At 31.5% G+C, this 18552-nt stretch overlaps 1 protein-coding gene across 1 annotated transcript; it reads right to left on the bottom strand.

The window, feature by feature from the left end:
* Positions 1-226: 226 nt before the first annotated feature.
* Positions 227-8601, bottom strand: LOC111702593 (uncharacterized). Its single transcript, XM_023474334.1, has 4 exons — positions 8540-8601; positions 7309-7353; positions 630-724; positions 227-348 (listed from the first exon to the last, which is right to left on the bottom strand). Exons 1-4 carry the CDS (start codon positions 8593-8595, stop codon positions 242-244), a joined length of 303 nt encoding a protein of 100 aa, XP_023330102.1. The 5' UTR covers positions 8596-8601; the 3' UTR covers positions 227-241.
* Between the last annotated feature and the right edge of the window lie 9951 nt (positions 8602-18552).

Here is an 18552-nt window from a genome sequence, read left to right as displayed (position 1 = left end):
GCATATTCCTTCATGTACAGTACATTTATCATGATTTATACCTAGAACTATAAGACATATTCCTTCATGTACAGTACTTCTATCATGATTTATACCTAGAACTAATACATATCCCTTCATGTACAGTACATCTATCATGATAAATACCTTGAACTAAGACATATTCCTTCATGTACTGTACTTCTATCATGATTTATACCTAGAACTAATACATATCCCTTCATGTACAGTACATCTATCATCATATATACCTTGAACTAAGACATATTCCTTCATGTACTGTACGTCTATCATGATGCCGAAAGCATTCTCCCTCTAAACCGTCCCCTCCTTCTTGGGGCTGTAGATCTAAAATAAAATTTATTTTATCACCCTGTCATTATATTATTTCATCACACCCCGTTATTATATTATATTATCACCCTGTTATTTTATTCAGGAAATGTTTTTAATATTCTAGTACAATCATAAAATAAAATAAAAAGTCTATTAAAACGAAATCCTTTTCTAAAAAGAACTTTGTTTGCATTTTGATGGGGAGAGTTGAGAAAAGATCATTATGTCCATTATGTCCATTATGTCCATTATGTCCATTATGTCCATTATGTCCATTATTTGGATGAACTGACCTTGACAATCATTATTCTGTTTACATCTTCTGAAGGGTCCCTTCCCTTCTCCTTTTCCAGGGTAGCACATGTACTGGAAACATTTGTTTCCCTCACTATAAACAACAGTTTACAAATTTGCACTCGTCATTGCAAAAAAAGTTGTAAATTTTTGTAATTTTGCGCACATAGCAATATTGCAAACCTTTAGAATTAAGATATTTTTAATAATCGCACAAAAATATTGCAAACTTTTGTTAAAACAAATTAACATCTTAAACTTTCATAACTTGACACGAATAATATTGCATACTTTAAGATTTTGGCAAAAACAAAATTCCCAAAATTTAATATTTCGCTCAACTCAACATTGAACTTTTTGTTCGTAGCAAAAACAAAAGTTTAAAGCTTTTTAAATTGCCATTAAACCATTTTAGGATAATTTTACTATTTGTAAAATAATCCATTTAAACACTTAAATAATTATCAATTTTTAACCAAATCTTAACTTTGAATATATTTATTTTATTTATAAGGCTTCTTTGATAAACGTCGAAAATTGTTGAGACGCAATAAAAAGAAAAGGAGAAAAAAGGTTGGTTCAAAGATTTGAAAAAGTAAAAATTTAGAATTTGGAATTTTAAAGTTTTTTTTGATATTTGTGATTTTTAAGTGATTGTTTAAAAAACGTTCAAAAAATATAAAATGAAAAATTACAAAGGAGAGGTTGATTTTTTAAATTGATTTTAAAAAATAGTTCTTAGCTTTCTTCTTCAGTTTTTTTTATATTTCTGATTTAAAATTTTATATTTATATTTAATACTGAAGATAGACTAGGGAATAATCTAACTTCGCCATTCAAGGAATTAGAAACCTCGGTAATCTTACTCCTCAAACACTCAAGAGAGGGGGAGGGAAGAGGGGAAAGAGGTGGGGGAAGGAGACAACTTTGAGTAGACATATTAGACAGGGGTTTTATAATGAGCCAATTCTATAGATTAATAACAATACAGATAGAAGACTAGATGTCGTCTTTTCAAGATTTCAGGGCTTTTAGTTCACAATAACCCTGAGGTAGAAACCCAAAGGAATTCCACGCAGGCAGCGTTGAATTACAAGACAGAGATAGGGCATGCGTTTAACTCCTTTGGGCCTCTGCCTCAGGGTTATTGTGTTCGAAAAACCCCTAAATCTTGAAAAGACGACATTTTGTGATCTTTCTGTATTGTTATGAATCTTTTACCAACTCCTTCTCTCCAGTAAAGTAAAAGGATCAGTAGCAAAAAAGTCTGAATATATTTTGATTAATCTATTTTACAAATCAATTTATTTCGTTGGTATTAAAATTTTGTATTTATTTCTTTTAAAATTGATAATTCCATGTTGTTAAAGTTCGAATAAACAATAACAAAAATATCCATTGACAAATGTCTGAGTTGTCTTAATTACCAGAAGAAGAAAAAATGAGAAATATTTTTCTTCGATTATCAGACTTTGAACTGTTTAAAGGTCAGGATGTGAATCATTAATGATACTTATATTAGTGAGAAATAAGTCAATCCTACAGAATAGATTAGAGGGATAGTTTGAGATCAGATATATTTCTGATTTAGGAATGTTTTGCGTCAGATGCATTGCGCATTTTCTAGGAGAACATTACGCATTTTCTAGGAGAATACTACGCATTTTCTAGAACACTACGAATTTTCTAGGAGAACACTAAGCATTTTCTAGGAGAATATTACGCATTTTCTAGGAGAAAGTTGAAAATAAAAGTTTATTTTCAACAAGGTTTACAAGTCGTAAACGAAATTTTAAGCTTGAAAATTTCAAAATAAAAATAGAAAGATCAATATACTTGATATCTGACGTAACGCTAGAGGAATAAAATTGATTTCTTCTTAAGTTGTAAGTTCAGCTGTGTCCAGATATTTTTTAATGATATCCCCTTAGTTATTTACCAGTCTCTCTCTATTTATATTTTTAATTATTATGTTTACGAAAATTAATATGTTTACTACTACATCAAGGTTTCATCAGTCCTCCTTTCTAGAACATTATAAACTAGATTTCCATTCAATAAATTGTGTTTTTTAGATGCAATTCAATTCAATTAAAAGTCAAGTATAGCTAAAACTTCTTTGACTCTTTCTTTTCAAATTTTGTGTGGGACATCAAATTCAAAAATTTGCCTTTAACAAAATTCGCATTCCATTAAATTTAGAAAATCCACGTTTTTTTAGAAAATCCGCAAACTTTTTTGTCTTGTTTTACAATGTATACAAAGAGTAAATGTTTACAATTGAAATAGAAGATGGGCGCGAAGCGCCCTAAAAGCCTAGTAATTCACGTTTAAAGAACTGTACACGTAATTTCATCTGACCCTCTTTTTAAAGAGTGACATGTTCAATTTACAACGGTATTATTAAATGCTTTGTGTGTTCAAGAATGAATGAGATATCAATGTTATTATAATGATCATTTTCAATTGTGGTTTCTTCAAAATCTTCCTGGTAAAGGTTTAAAGGGTATCCTTGTGAATATAGCATTTACAAGGACAATTCCTTTAAATGACACAACTGTCACTTTACCCCGCTATGTGAGTAGATACAAAATTGTTTAATCCTCTCAGGAATAAGGTTTGGACATTTTGAATAAATATTTGTTGAAAGCGCTTTCCGCCCTTTCCAGTACACTTGTCACTTTAGTTTTGACATCCCCCCTTTCTAACCGGAAATAGGAAATAACAATAATATACATTTAGAAATAGTATTTGTTGAGCGGTGGGATTTTATATTTAAAGGGACTGTAAGCGTGATTCTATGTGACCCTCCATGCAAAGATGACTTTTCAGATTCTCAGTGATTAAAACATTTAGCTATATAGTGATGTGGAACACATTGTCGTTTTTCTAGGCTTAAAAACGTTGAATTTTTATAACTTCTATTATGATTTTCTGCAGTAGAAATGCGCAAGTCACTTTAATAGCTTTGTACTTACAATCCCTTTCATAGCTTTGTATTTACAATCCCTCTAATGTACTTACAATCCCTCTAATAGCTTTGTCTTGTTATGTATGATAACCGAAGAATACCTTAAACATAAAGGTTTCCCACACAAATCAGACTGTATTAAACTGCTGCACAGTGCACGTGTTCTAATAAATCATTAATATTTATAGATGCCATTCATCCTTTAAACCAACCCTATACTTTGAATAACCTTTAATAAAAACGCCAGCCCCCCCCCCCACCACCACAAGGTCCATATATACTGAGATAAAATTTACGTTGAAAAAAAATATTTTTTTGAAAACCTATAATTTCTGAAATATCCAATACACGCAAAAAATACATTAATTATTGATAAATTATGTATTATCATGTATTATATTAATTATTATCAGATATTTTTGAAAATATTGGATGGTTGTGTAAAAATCAATGAAATAATATAGAAAAATAAGAAGTTCTAGAAAATGCATTTTGAAGAAATGAATTTAACCTCTCATTATGTGCACTAAAAAATTCTTAAACTTATAAAAATTGGAATATTCTTTTCAAGAACTTTTGCAAAAAAACGTACTTTGAGGCTCATTCATTACTTTAAGTGTTTTTTTCTACCTTTAATATTTAATGTTTTCACATTTTCTCTAGGAAAATCTAATTTCGCCATTTTTTTAACTTAAAGGGACTGTAGGCGTAATTTCAAGTGATTCTCAATTCAAAGAGAAATTCGTATTTTTCTCGCTGAAAATGGTTTAAATATGTTTTAAAAATTTCAAATAAAAGTATCTGGTTTTTACTCCAAGAAATGACTAATAAAATTCTTAGATTTTTTGCTATAAAACAGCTGCCAAACAAGCGTTTTTGTCATCCTTGATCAGTCAAAGGTTAAAAGGTAACGGGGTGAATCGGACATGCCACTCTAAACTTGAAGGGTCTGTTATAATTACGTTAACAGTTCCTTTAATAGCAAATATGCACCAAAAACCTGTAAAGCTGTTGTATTTAGAATTTAAGAAACTAGGCTTTCAGAGCGCTTCCCGCCCATCTTCTCTTTCAATTGTGAACATTTTCTCATTGTTCAAAAGTTCGTTAATTTCATAAAAAAAAATTCGTGAATTTTTTTAATTTTATGAAATTCGAACTTAGTTGGAGGAGTTGGAGGCTTATTTTTAATTTTGATCATCCATAAACCTTTCCAGGGGTCATGTGAGGTCCCACACAAAATTTGGTCCCGATCAGTTTAACCGTTTTAACGTTTATTGGACACAAACAATTAGACAGACAGACAAGAAAAGTATATATATATAGAATATAGATGAATCCAAGATCTTCAAGTCTAAATCCGGATATCCGGTTAATGACTTTAAAATCAATTTCATTGGTTTTAACTCTGATCTTCAAAAATATTTTAATTCAACCTTAAATTTTCAGATCTACCTTTTGGCCTGCAGAAAAAGAAAATTAAGAAAATTAAGAAAAAGGTGTGTAGTAGAAATTAGGTTTTGGTTCATTACTTCTATATATTATAACGCCATACAGACTATTTATTACAGTTCTTTTTTTCACAGAAGATGTCATATCTGTTAGGTCTGTATAACTGCTAAAAGTAACCCAGAAGACAGATTATATATAACTCAAATCAAGAGGCAAGGGCAGCTTTATTACGACAAAAATAGTTTAAAATTATACAAGGAAAAAAGAAAAGATGTTTTCCAGGTGTTAAGAATTGGAATATGAGGTTGTTGCAGCTAGACGTTTAAATAAATATAGATCGTCTTGTCTCCTGGTGAACGTAAAATGTTAAAAATATTGACGTTTCAGAGATGATGGGTAGTGTATTGATGAGCAAATAAGGATTATTGTATCAAAATATTATCAAACATCCCCCCCCTCCCTCCATTTATATTCACCGTTTATATTTAACAAAGTTTCCCCCATCTTCTATTTCCGTATATTTGTATCCGTTAAAAGGTTGTAGTTGAATATTTTATATATTGTCTAATATTACTTTAATACCCTTTAAATATATATCTAAATAATGATGAGATACATTTAGACTATAGTAAGATATCCTAATGAGAAAATGTTTTAAAATCTAGTTTTAAATCATTAACTATTATCTTTTAATTTTTCAAAGCTGATAATCCTTGACTTTTTAATATTTGAAATAATCAAAAGCACAATTGTAAATAAATGGAAATTCGCGCTAAAGACCTTTCTAAATATAAATTATAAGAAAGTTAAAAAAAACATTAAATGGTTTGGGAGGGGGGGGGGATAAAATTAGTGTTAATTTCATTGACCTTATATTTATAAGACCAATCGATGAAATGAGCATTTTCCATGATAATTTTACCTTAGCTGTATCCTTCATGTTTTTGTCAGAAAAAAATAAATGATGCGGTTTGATAGAATTGTTTACATAATAATTTTTATATTTTTCTTATAAATTGTAATTTAAATCTTTCTATTTTTCCTATAGACTGTAACTAAAATTCTTTTAAATTTTCCATATAACCTGTATTAGTTAAAAGTAAACCCCTTTTATATTTTTCCTATAAACTGTAAATAAAATCATTTATATTTTGTTATTTCTGATCTAGATATTTCTTAAAGAATTATTTTGCTGAGAAATGCATTATTTATTGAATATTTTAGCAATGATTCTTCACGCAGAAAATACAGGAAGCCGGATGGAGAAAAAGAGGGAGACCGGATGGAGAAAAAGAGGAAGGAAGAAATAGAGAAAAAAGGGGTGCCGGATGGAGAAAAAAGGGGACCAGATGCAGAATATACAGGAAGCCGGATGGAGAAAAAGAGGGGGCCAGAGGCCGAAAAAGAAGGAAGTCCGGATGGAGAAAAAGAGGGAGACCGGAAGGAGAAATAGAGAACAAAGGGATGCCGGATGGAGAAAAGGGGGCAAGGGCGGACACAGAAATAAATCTAGGGGGGGCCAAATTTGGCCCCCCTTTAGAGCTCCTAGGGGAGGGGGGGGGGCAAAATTTGAATTGTAAATTTAAAACATTTGGCTTCTTGGTTACTTTAAAGGTACACATTCAGTCCAATTACCTAGCAGGTACTACTTTATCTCTCCTTCAAACAAAACTAGCAGAAAAAAAGCTTATGTTCTTCACTCTTCAGTTTCAGATTTTAAAAGTGTGATAGCTCCGAGTCTAGGGCAAGGGGGTGCACTGCCTCCTTGCCCCCTAGGAATTCTAGCACATAAATATTGCATGCTTACTTTTAGCATTATACGGATCAATGGATTGCAATAATTGAAGAATTGTTCAGAAACTTCATATTTAGAAAAAATTAAATGATAAAATTAGGAAGGACTATATATAATTTTGAATATAAGGTAATTTAGTACTCTTTGAATAATTTATGATGGTTATTCACAAAAATACTCAACACTCTCTTGATAAGTTTTATACAGGGATACCCATCAAAATAAGACTTCAAGAAACGATTGTACATAATTTATACTTTCCCCGTTTTCTTGTAACCATGGATGATTCCCTGCAACTGTAAACTTGCTTCTTTCGTTGCTAAATCATTTAATAAGCAAAAAAGCTATATTCAAGGCATACCACTTAATGCTGTAATCGTCGGATTTAAAGAGTTTCAGGTCGTCTTTACTGTTTCATCCTTTGTGGGTAACCCTGTAAATATTAATATTATAAACATGTTGCCTGCAGTCGGAATCTAATACACAGACTTTGTTCTTCTGAATATCCCTGTAACAAAATAGATAAATTGATAGAAAAATTGGCGTTTTTTATTCTTTTTGGAAAATATCTTGAGACTAAAAGTTTTGCTTGGCCATCGACCAAACTCGATATCCACAATGTAAACTTTTAAATTAAAGGATTTATAAAATATACCAAAATATTTAATTAATACAGGATTCTAGGAAAGGAAAACAAACTATTTTGTTAATAGATTATATTAAGTTTTTGGACATTAAGTTTTTAAGTCTTTCATTCATTAAAATATGTTCTCTTAAACATGAAAATAACAACATCTCTGCAATAAACGTAATCTTGTACAAATAAAGTTTAAAAATGGTTAAGTTGCAATAAATCATGAATAGAATAAAAAGGACTAAAAAAATGAAATCGTCTTAAAGCGGCTAATAGACGACATTTCAAGTAAATATTAATCTATAAAGTGCCATGGCCGATTCACAACTGTACCCTTAAATCTTTTGATGAATGAGATATCCATGATCTGCAAAATTGGTTAATTTCAATTTTGGTTTTTCTGTAAAAGTCAGTATTTGCAGAACGTAAGATGCATCTTCTTTCTACACGGGTAGAGCTTTAAAGGGTAGCGTTATGAATTAGACAGACTCTTTAATTATATGTTCACTTGAAATTACGTCTTTTGTCCCTTTAATTTAGCCCTGTACACTGTAAAATGCAGCGCCCTGTGTTGTACAATGCAGTGTCCTGTACATTGTGCAATGCAGCGTCCTGCACTGTACAGTGTAGTGTCCTGTGCACTGTACAATACAGCGTCCTGCACTGTAAAGTGTAGTGTCCTGTACACTGTACAATGCAGTGCCCTGTGCACTGTACAATGCAGCGCCCTGTACTGTACAGTGAAGTGCCTGTTCACTGTACAATGCAGTGCCCTGTACACTGTACAATTCAGTGCCCTGTACACTGTACAATGCAGTGCCATGTACTCTGTACAGTGCAGTGTACAATTAACATGAAAGATTAAGTTATTGTAATTGCTATTGTTGAAATTATCATCGTATCACTGGGTCTTAATTCAAAATATTTTGCATCACTAAATATCAAAAGAAATATTAAGACAACCTATTTCTGGATATAAATAAAACTTAAATTATATAAGNTGATGAATGTAGTATCTATCTATCTATCTATCTATCTATCTATATATTTATCTATTTGCCTAATTCCATGAACAAGTCCTAAACTTAAAAGACTGTAGAGGCCTACAAGCAACATTTTTAATTCTGAAATAATATCACTGTAACTTCTGTAACAAGTGTCTTGTAACCCGTGTTTAAGGAACTATAGAGTTATTATGTTTCGCACAAAAATCATTATAAGTCATTCATTCTTGAATAGGATTTCTTGAAGAGAGAAGATATCTTGAAGAGAGAAGATTTCTGAAAGATAGATTTTCTTTTAGCTATAAGATTTCTTAAAAAGCGAAGATTTCTTGAAGAGAGAAGATTTCTTGAGGAGAGAATATTTCTTGAAGAGAGTTAAGATCTCTTTTAGGTAGAAGATTTCTTGAGGAGAGAAATTTCTTGAAGAAAGAAGATTTCTTGCGGAGAGAAGATTTCTTGCTATGGAAAAGATTTCTTGAAGAGAGAAGATTTCTTCAAGAAATGTTTGTAATTGATGCATTGGAAGACAAACAGTTCAGGAAAACACTTTTTACTTCGGTTTGGGGGGAGTAGGCTCGGAGTAGATTGGGAATACGTTGGAAGTAGGCTCGGAGTAGATTGGGAATACTTTGGAAGTAGGCTCGGAGTAGATTGGGAATACGTTGGAAGTAGGCTCGGAGTAGATTGGGAAAAGTTGGAAGTAGGCACGGAGTAGATTAGGTATAGTTTGGAAGTAGGCTCGGAGTAGATTGGGAATAAGTTGGAAGTAGGCTCGGAGTAGATTTGGAATAGGTTGGAAGTAGGCTCGGAGTTGATTGGGAATACGTTGGAAGTATGATCGGAGTAGATTGGGAATAAGTTGGAAGTAGGCTCGGAGTAGATTGGGAATAAGTTGGAAGTAGGCTCGGAGTAGAGAGGGGTATGGACTACGGAAAGGAAAAAGGTTGGGAGTAGGTCAGGAGGGGGTTGGNAGTTCCCAACTCAAAATTTGAGGCAAATTGGTCTAGGGTTCATGAGTTATGATCGGACATTCAAACAACCAAACACACAGACAGAAACGTTATTTTAGATTTGTTTCACTAAACTGTAACTTTTCATGATATTTCTTGTTTAAGGGCAGCAAAAAATCTGTTAGAATTAGTTTGTTTTTCTACGTTTTTGAATATTCAAGGTTTACTTTAAAGAGACTACAGTGATAACTAGAAAACTCCAAAATTGGAGGACGACTTTATAGCAATACTTCAGTGTATTTGATGTTGTTACAAAGCAAATTGGACTATTTGAAGTCAAAACTTCAAACTAAAAGTGGTCTTCCCATTTCAGAGTTCTCTGGTTATCCCTGTATACAAGAATCTGAGATCAAATTTTAAATTTGAATTTTATAAAAGTTTGCTTTACTTAATTTGTAAAAAATATCATCCAATATCAAAAATCAAATCGATCGATAAACCAATCGATTTCATTTTTTGTGTGTTTTTTTTTGTAATGGAGTAAAAAGTGTATTGAAAGAAAACTATTGAAGCATACAATTGGGATTTTTTTTAGACAATTGGGATTTTTTGAAATGAAAAAATAAACAAATTCCCCAATCATGGGCACTGCACAGGTTTAACATTAAGGGTTAATTTTAAATGGCATATCAAGGTTAAATGAGATATCCTTATTTATCCATCTGAAAATTGATTTCATTATAAATTGTTTCTATAAGACTATAAGTGACTTGAGGATTTATACTCCAGAACAATGAAACCGAACTCCAAGCGTTTTTAGATTTAAAAACGTTACAGAGATTTCAAATAACCGGCAGCTGTTATCATCTGATGATTTAAACAATTTTGTAAAAATTCAAAAAATTATTAAAAAAAGATAGAACAACAACGACATCTAACTTATTTTTACTCAGATAGAATTTTAAATTGGGTATTACTGTAAGTCGGATAATGAACATGCCATTTTTTACAGGATTGTTTTATTTAAATTAAATTACACTACGCCTACAGTTCCTTTAACTCGTATTAAATCTAAACTGGTTTCAAAGTTTAATCATTTTGGTTTTGACACAGAAATATGTTGGTATTCCCTCCCATTAAAGATTTCAGTGATAACCAGAAAACTCTGGAATATGAAATCGACTTTTAGACTCAAGGTATGACTTTGAATAGTGCAATGAGTACATCAATTGTGCAGTGTAAACAGACCCATTTCACTCAATAATAAATTTAATATTGTACTAGTAAATCAGTTTGGTTTGTAACAAAATCAAATAAACTTCAGTATTGCTTTCATGTCGTCTTCATATTCTTCAGTTTTCTGGTAGTTACTGTAGATTCCGTGCAGTTCATTTCAAATTAATAAAGATAAATTATTCCGACATCTCCTATATAGCTTATTTAGTAAAGTTTGTAAAGATTCCAAACGATCTAGTATCAAATAAATATTCAACAGTTAATGTCTTCTACATAAGGGTGTATATAGGGGAGAGGGCAAGGGGGCAGTGCCCCCCCCCCCTCCTAGAGAACTCAGCAAATCTTAAACGAAAGAATGAAGACCAAAGAAAAAATGAGTGCTGTTATAACCTTATGTTCCCTTTTAGTTAGATGTTCTTCAATAAAAGATCACAAAGCAAACAAATTTTACAAATCATAATTATTTTCTAGAACTTTTTTTATCTCATGGAATTTAAGTTTAAGGTTGGTTTTTCATTGTTAAAAAGAGTGAAGAACATAAAAATTAATTTTTTTCTGCTAGTTTTGTTCGAAGGAGATATAAAGTAGTACTTGCAAGGTAATTGGACTGTATGTGCACCTTTAAAGTGTACTTAATACAGTGATAACCAGAAAACTCTGGAATAGAAAGTCGACTTTTAGACTCAAGATATGACTTTAAATAGTTCAATGAACATGAGGCACAGCAATTGTTATCTTACAGCAATTGTTAACTTACAGCAATTGTTAACTTACAGCAATTGTTAACTTACAGCAATTGATAACTTACAGCAGTTGTTAACTTACAGCAATTGTTAACTTACAGCAATTGTTAACTTACAGCAATTGTTAACTTACAGCAATTTTTAACTTACAGCAATTGCTAACTTGCAGCAATTGTTCACTTACAGCAATTGTTAACTTACAGCAATTGCTAACTTACAGCAATTGTTAACTTACAGCAATTGTTAACTTACAGCAATTGTTAACCGACAGCAATTGTAAACTCACTTAATTAATGATTTAATAACTATCTTTTTTGTAACAACATCAAATGCACATCAGTATTTCAATAATGTCGTCTTCCTATTCTACAGTTTTCTGGTTATCACTGCATTTATGCATGATATCCTAGAAGCCATATGTTCTGAATTTATAGGTGAAATTTTGCAAATTTTCTAAATAATTACATTTTGACTAAGGAATTGAGTTTTTGCCACAAACTTTGATTTTCTGTTCCCTATATCTTAACAACCCATTGTCGTAGACATTAGATATTTCAAACTATGAATGCTTTAGGCTCAAATAAGCTAAGTTTGAAATATCAAAATTTTACATCATCAGGTTGCGAAAATACAGGTATTAGAAAATTTGAGTTTGTGGCAAAAACTCAATTCCTTTGGACAAATACTCCTTTTAAACTAAAGCATGAAACAATCACTTTTGCAACTTTGAAATCCTCATATCCAAGATTACAAAAAAGTATAAGTGGCATATTCAGGCCAAATCTTAAACAGTTCAAAGTTTAAAAATTTTGAAAATGTAACTCTTTATTTTGAATATTCTGCAACATTTTTTGTTGTTCTTTAATACTGTAAGAAGAGGAAGTTCTGGAAGATGAAAGCAATATTGTAGAAATAATATTATCATAATTTTATCATAGAAAAAGTAGCGCAGCTGTAGAAGTGGTATTTTTAGTTTTATGTACAGTAAGAACTAGAAAACTGGAAAAGGAAGACGACATTTAGGCAATAATTGAGTATATTTTATGGTGTTACAAAGCAAATATCTAGTTTTACTAGTAATTTATCTGAACTGGGTATGTTTACACTGCACAACTAATATGCATGTTTACACTGCATATGTTTATACTGCACAACAATTGATGTGTCTAATATGTTTAATGGACTATTTAAAACATAACTTGAGTCTAAAAGTCATCAATTCCGATTCCAGAGTTTCATGGTTATCACTGTACATTTGTAAAAGGGAAGGGGGAAGGTTACAGTTACAAAATTGCTTCTTTTAAAAATAAAGTTTTTCATGCAAATCAAAAAAAATTATTCGCTGTGTGACATTAGAAGATTTAAAATCAGACACTATATTCCCTCGTTTTCACTGAAAACCAACTTGTAGACTGAAATTTGAAAGGGGGAATATCCGTCTTTTATTTTTGATGATGAATCAGTTTTTGAAAGAAAACCTGATAGCGCTGAGAAAAGTAACACATTTCGAATATATTTTAAATATATTTTGGAAGGTTTTCAACCTTTAAAAAAAACTTAATTAAAGGTAGTTGTGTGAAATAGGTTATATTACAGGCAGTGATTTGGCAATGATTTGGCAGTGATTTGGCAATGATTTGGCAGTGATTTTGAAGTGATTTGCCTTATTTTCTTTGAGGGTAGAAAAAGAACAAATTTCTAAATTTTTATTCTTAACATTTTTTTTCTAAGATGTCAAGCCCTGGCAGAAGAAAAATGCTAAAAACGACCTATAAAACAAAGCAACCCCTGCAAACATTTAGTCTCCGACAAACCGAACATATAAAGTCTAGAATTATTTACCCGCCATCGGCACATAAAGTCGGTAAAAATGTTTCCTGGGAAAACGAACGTATGAGAACAATCGTTTCTGAATCGTTTCTGGATCGTTTCTAGATCGTTTCTGGATCGTTTCTGGATCGTTTCTGGATCGTTTCTTCTTGGGATAAATATATTGCAAAGCTTAAGTAAAGCAAACTTTAACATCACACAGTGATTAAATCTTGGAAAACCTTTGTTTACTTTTGTTAAAAACGATCTCCAACGATCCACAACGATCAACAACATCAAGTGATATGGAAAATATAGATGATCTGTATTTTACCCATAGATTAAACAGTTCATACCTTCGTTCAAAGGTTCAATGTGGTGGCCTAAACGTACTCAACTGTTCACATAAATTTTCCTAGAAAGGAATGGTTCCTTTGACGTACTGTACCGTAATGCCTTATAAAGTCTGTGTGCCTATCGTACATCTTGTTCTAGTTGTTTAAAAGTCGGCCCTGTACATGAAACCGAATTTACAGTGAGTTCCTACGGAAGTGTAGCTGTGTCAGATTTATTCAATCTAGCGTACATTGCTGCACTAGGGCTGGGCAAAGTTCCGTTAACGAAGCAGATGTTTTCGAAAATTACTGGAAGAGCCTGGTCACCAACGGCTAAAACCGTTAATTTCAAACAGATTAGCCTCTTTTGAAAAATTAATGTTAAAAACATTAACGAAAAAGCAAAAAAAACGGTTAATTTCGTTTTTTTCTGATTTAAATGGCTTGCAACTTTCTTCTAAAAAGAAAAAAATATGTGTTTTAATGTTTTTATCGTCTTCTGTATTTATTAACCGTTAACAAAATCTGTTCACTGTTAACGCTGTTAATACTGCAATATACCGCAAACGGCTGTGCCGCTAACAATTTCATTAACGGTTAACAAAATAATTTAAATAATGGTACCATTAATGGCTAGAGCCGTTAACAGTTGTAGAAAATTTTCCGTAAATGCCGTTGATAAAATTGAGATCGTTAACTACGGTAATTTTTAAAAAATCGGAAAATGTCGTTAAGATACAAACATTCCGTTCTTACTTTTAAAGTTAAAGGCTTACTGAATTTTTCTTTTTTAATGAATGTAACTAACCGTTAACGAATTTGCTAGAAAAAATTGGAATGTGCCCAGTCCTAAATATTTTTTACCGAAATAAACTACAAAAAAGACTTTAATATCTAATACAGTATATAATGGAAGGAGACATAAAAACTATATCACCAACATGTCATGTTTCACTGTACAGGGTGTCCCAAAAAACATGGGAATTCATAATGTCTCCCCAATATGAACAGTGAAGACGACTCGACGGACAAGTTATATATACAAAATGTGAACATAGCAGACGAAACTCTTATGGATTACAGTTTTCTCAGTAGGTATCAATATACTAAATCAAAGAATTATTTAAAAAGACGATATTGAATTCACCACTAAATTCCCATGTTTATTGGGACACCCTGTACAAACAAATACACCTTTGTCATATATTATGCATTGTACATATTTATTGTACAATATTTAATTTTCCTTGCATAATGTTTATTATATTCCTTCCTGAACACCCTAATATATCCATGTAAAATCACCGGCCTTTATCTCAAACTCTACTGTGTAGGTTAATGTATTTGAATGCAATTAGCAGAGAGGGGAGGTGGGTAGATTATTATTCTGGTTCATAACTGTATTCTTCTTACCCGTCATAAGGAGAAACCGGTCAAAACTGAATTTGTATATTTGTTTGACATTATTCATCTGACAAATTCCTTATTGTAAAGGTTACAAAATTGTCTTGTTTTTTCTTTGTTAATTCAAGTTGTTATGTTTGTATTATTCATTTTATATATTCATGTAATAAATATCGGGTCACATGATATTCTGTAAACTTGTAGTACATTGTACATTATTATTTATTTATTAGGGGTGTGATATTTTGTGAAATTTTTCTTAAATCATTTTACAGAATTAACATCGTATTCCACTTGTAATTCTAAGGCATGTTTATGAAAAATACATTTTTCACAAAATTCGAAAATGGGTTTAAAGATAAAAAATCGGTAGTGTTAGCGAAAATGAAAAATCTAAAATCTTAATAATACAGGTATCTATTGAACCGGCTGGAGAACCGGAGTTCAAAACAATTTACAGAATTGAAAAATATTGAAAATTCGACAAGTTATTGTCAAAAATAGTTTTTTCTTGAAATAAAGTTTAAAGTAGTCTAAAAAATATTTTTTTACCTAACTCGGTCAAATTTCAATATTTTTCGACTAAATAAACTGATGTAAATTCATAAATTCCAATGATACCCAATATAATAAGTTTTTCAAAATTTTCATTTTCACTTAAACTTGTGACTTTTTAAACATTTACATCGTTTGAGGGGCACATTTTTGAATTTTGTGAAAAATGTATTTTATAACATGTCTTATTATTCCTAGTTGAATACTTCTTTTCTTATGTAAAATTGTTTCAGGAGAATTCCACACTCGGTTATTATCTATGTTTGTAGATTTCTACGTAAAAACCATGATTGAATTTCGTTTCAAATGAATACATATCATGATTAGCTAAAACCCTTTTTAATATGTTCATTCAACTTACAAACATGTACGGAGATAGCTTAACTATGTTATATCTATCCTCGCTTATCCTATTAAAACGCACATCTAAATGTGCCTATTTCAACTGTGCTGTAATACGTAATATGATTGTCTTAATCATGTGAAATAGATAACAACTTAGGAATTGTAATTACGTCTATTATCTTTAACTTGTAACATATAAACCTTAAATACAGTTAGTTAGAATCAGAACTCCACTTTGATTACCTTGTAGAGTAACTGTAAACCTTGTTGTAATATTAGTGATGAGATCTCACTCAGATAGAGTAGAGATCGATTAAGGGCTTGCTAGATAGCCACTAGCTTGTTTGATAGAAACCTACACTTGTGTCCCTGTTTGGCATTTAGAGCCTGAGTAATAGCTTGTTTTATAGATACTTACGCTTTTGTCCCTTTGTGGCATTTAGAGCCTGAGTAATAGTTTGTTTTATAGATACATACGCTTTTTAGTCTAGCGTGAATTGGACATATTCAGCTCAGCTAGTCTAGTGTGAATTGACGTCAAAGGAGAGAGAGGATTTATTTTGCAATATGTTGCGTAAAACAGAAAAAATATCATGAAAGAGGCATTTACCTTAGAAGTTATGAAAACATCATTTTGAAACTTTTTGACTGGAGATTTTTAATATTTTGGCGGTTGTTCATCTGTCTGTAATTGCAAAGTTAAATATCAATTTTAAAGAAAATTTGCGGGGCTGATCTGCACAAACGAATTGCAAATTATTCAGATCTGAAAATGTTGCACAATAAAACGTAAAGGTCAAAAATCAATGACAAAGGCAGAACTAATATTTGGGGAAAATATCTGAGTCAAAATTCCTTTGGGAAATGGAACCGGAAGCACTTAACATATAATTAGACTATATTGTTTATTAATTTTCGTTTTTAGTCTCCGACAAAATATTTGATGTACGATGCTGATATGTTCCACAAACTCAAATCAAAATTTGGGATATTTGATCAGAATTTGAATTTAGAAATATTGCAAAGATAACGGAATTTTAAAAATTAAAGTTTGGGGCAAAAACTCAGTTTCTTTAGACAAAAGTGCTTCAGATAACAGTGAAATTATTGCAGTTTTATTGTGGGTTGTGTCCTGGATGACTGGAATAGCGAACAAGTTATAAAAATGCTTGTATTTAGCTTCAGTTTTTTCAGGAGTAATTGGCAACATTTTTAATGATTTTTGCGTGAGTGCTTGCAACCTCTGGATCACTGTGTGTGTCACATTTGACTCCATTGTGCCTTGGCGTCAGGCATACTTTCTTCAAATCTCATCCATCATCCACATTATGGATGATAATGATAATTGTCAGATAGATTTTGTCGGGTAGATTTTGTCGGGTAGATATTGTCGGGTAGATATTGTCGGGTAGATATTTTCGGGTAGATATTGTCGGATAGATATTTTCGGGTAGATATTGTCAGGTAGATATTGTCGGGTAGATATTTTCAGGTAGATATTGTCGGGTAGATATTTTTGGGTAGATATTGTCGGGTAGATAATTTCGGGTAGATATTGTTTGGTAGATATTGTCGGGTAGATATTTTCGGGTAGATATTGTCGGGTAGATATTTTCGGATAGATATTTTCGGGTAGATATTGTTGAAGGAGATATAAAGTAGTACTTGCAAGGTAATTGGACTGTATGTGCACCTTTAAAGTGTACTTAATACAGTGATAACCAGAAAACTCTGGAATATGAAATCAGATATCTTGAAGAGAGAAGATTTCTGAAAGATAGATTTTCTTTTAGCTATAAGATTTCTTAAAAAGCGAAGTATTCTTGGAACCTCTCCGAATAATGAGGAGAGAATATTTCTTGAAGAGAGAAGATATCTTGAAGAGAGAAGATTTCTGAAAGATAGATTTTCTTTTAGCTATAAGATTTCTTAAAAAGCGAAGATTTCTTGAAGAGAGAAGATTTCTTGAGGAGAGAATATTTCTTGAAGAGAGAAGATATCTGGAAGAGAGAAGATTTCTGAAAGATAGAAGATTTTCTTTAAGCTATAAGATTTCTTAAAAAGCGAAGATTTCTTGAAGAGAGAAGATTTCTTGAGGAGAGAATATTTCTTGAAGAGAGTTAAGATTTCTATTAGGTAGAAGATTTCTTGAGGAGAGATGATTTCTTGAAAAAAGTTAAGATTTTGTTAAGGTTATAGAAGATTTATTGAGGAGAGATTTCTTGAAGAAAGAAGATTTCTTGAAAAGAGAAGATTTCTTGCGGAGAGAAGATTTCTTTAAGAAATGTTTGTAATTGATGCATAGGAAAACAAACAGATATTGGGTTCAGGAAAACACTTTTTACTTCGGTTTGGGAGGAGTAGGCTCAGAGTAGATTGGGAATACGTTGGAAGTAGGCTCGGAGTAGATTGGGAATACGTTGGAAGTAGGCTCGGAGTAGATTGGGAATATTTCAACGCAAAAGGAGAAAAGATAGTTTTTATTCCGACCCAAATAAATGATTCTCTTTCCATTATTTAAGAAAAGCCATTACACACAATATGTGTAATATATAAATACATTACTTAAAGGAACTGTGCACGTAGTTTAAAGTCTTTTTTTATATTTAAAAATTAACATGTTTGATTAACAAAGGTAATCCTTTATCCGGTGCAACAATAAGACAATGAGGAAAACAGTCTCGTTTATTTT

Source organism: Eurytemora carolleeae, unplaced genomic scaffold (assembly GCF_000591075.1).
Source record: "Eurytemora carolleeae unplaced genomic scaffold, Eaff_2.0 scaffold257, whole genome shotgun sequence".
Classification (NCBI taxonomy): Eukaryota; Metazoa; Arthropoda; class Copepoda; order Calanoida; family Temoridae; genus Eurytemora; species Eurytemora carolleeae.
This window is presented reverse-complemented; position numbering and strand designations above follow the sequence as displayed.

Excerpts from the sequence above, each read along its gene's own strand:
- LOC111702593 (XM_023474334.1), bottom strand. The coding sequence starts at position 8,595 with ATGTTGCTTGTAGGCCTCTACAGTCTTTTAAGTTTAGGACTTGTTCAT. Across the intron at positions 7,354-8,539 it reads GGACTTGTTCATGGAATTAG|GGATATTCAGAAGAACAAAG; the intron begins GCAAATAGATAA and ends ATTTTGTTACAG. Across the intron at positions 349-629 it reads ACAGAATAATGATTGTCAAG|ATCTACAGCCCCAAGAAGGA; the intron begins GTCAGTTCATCC and ends ATTTTATTTTAG.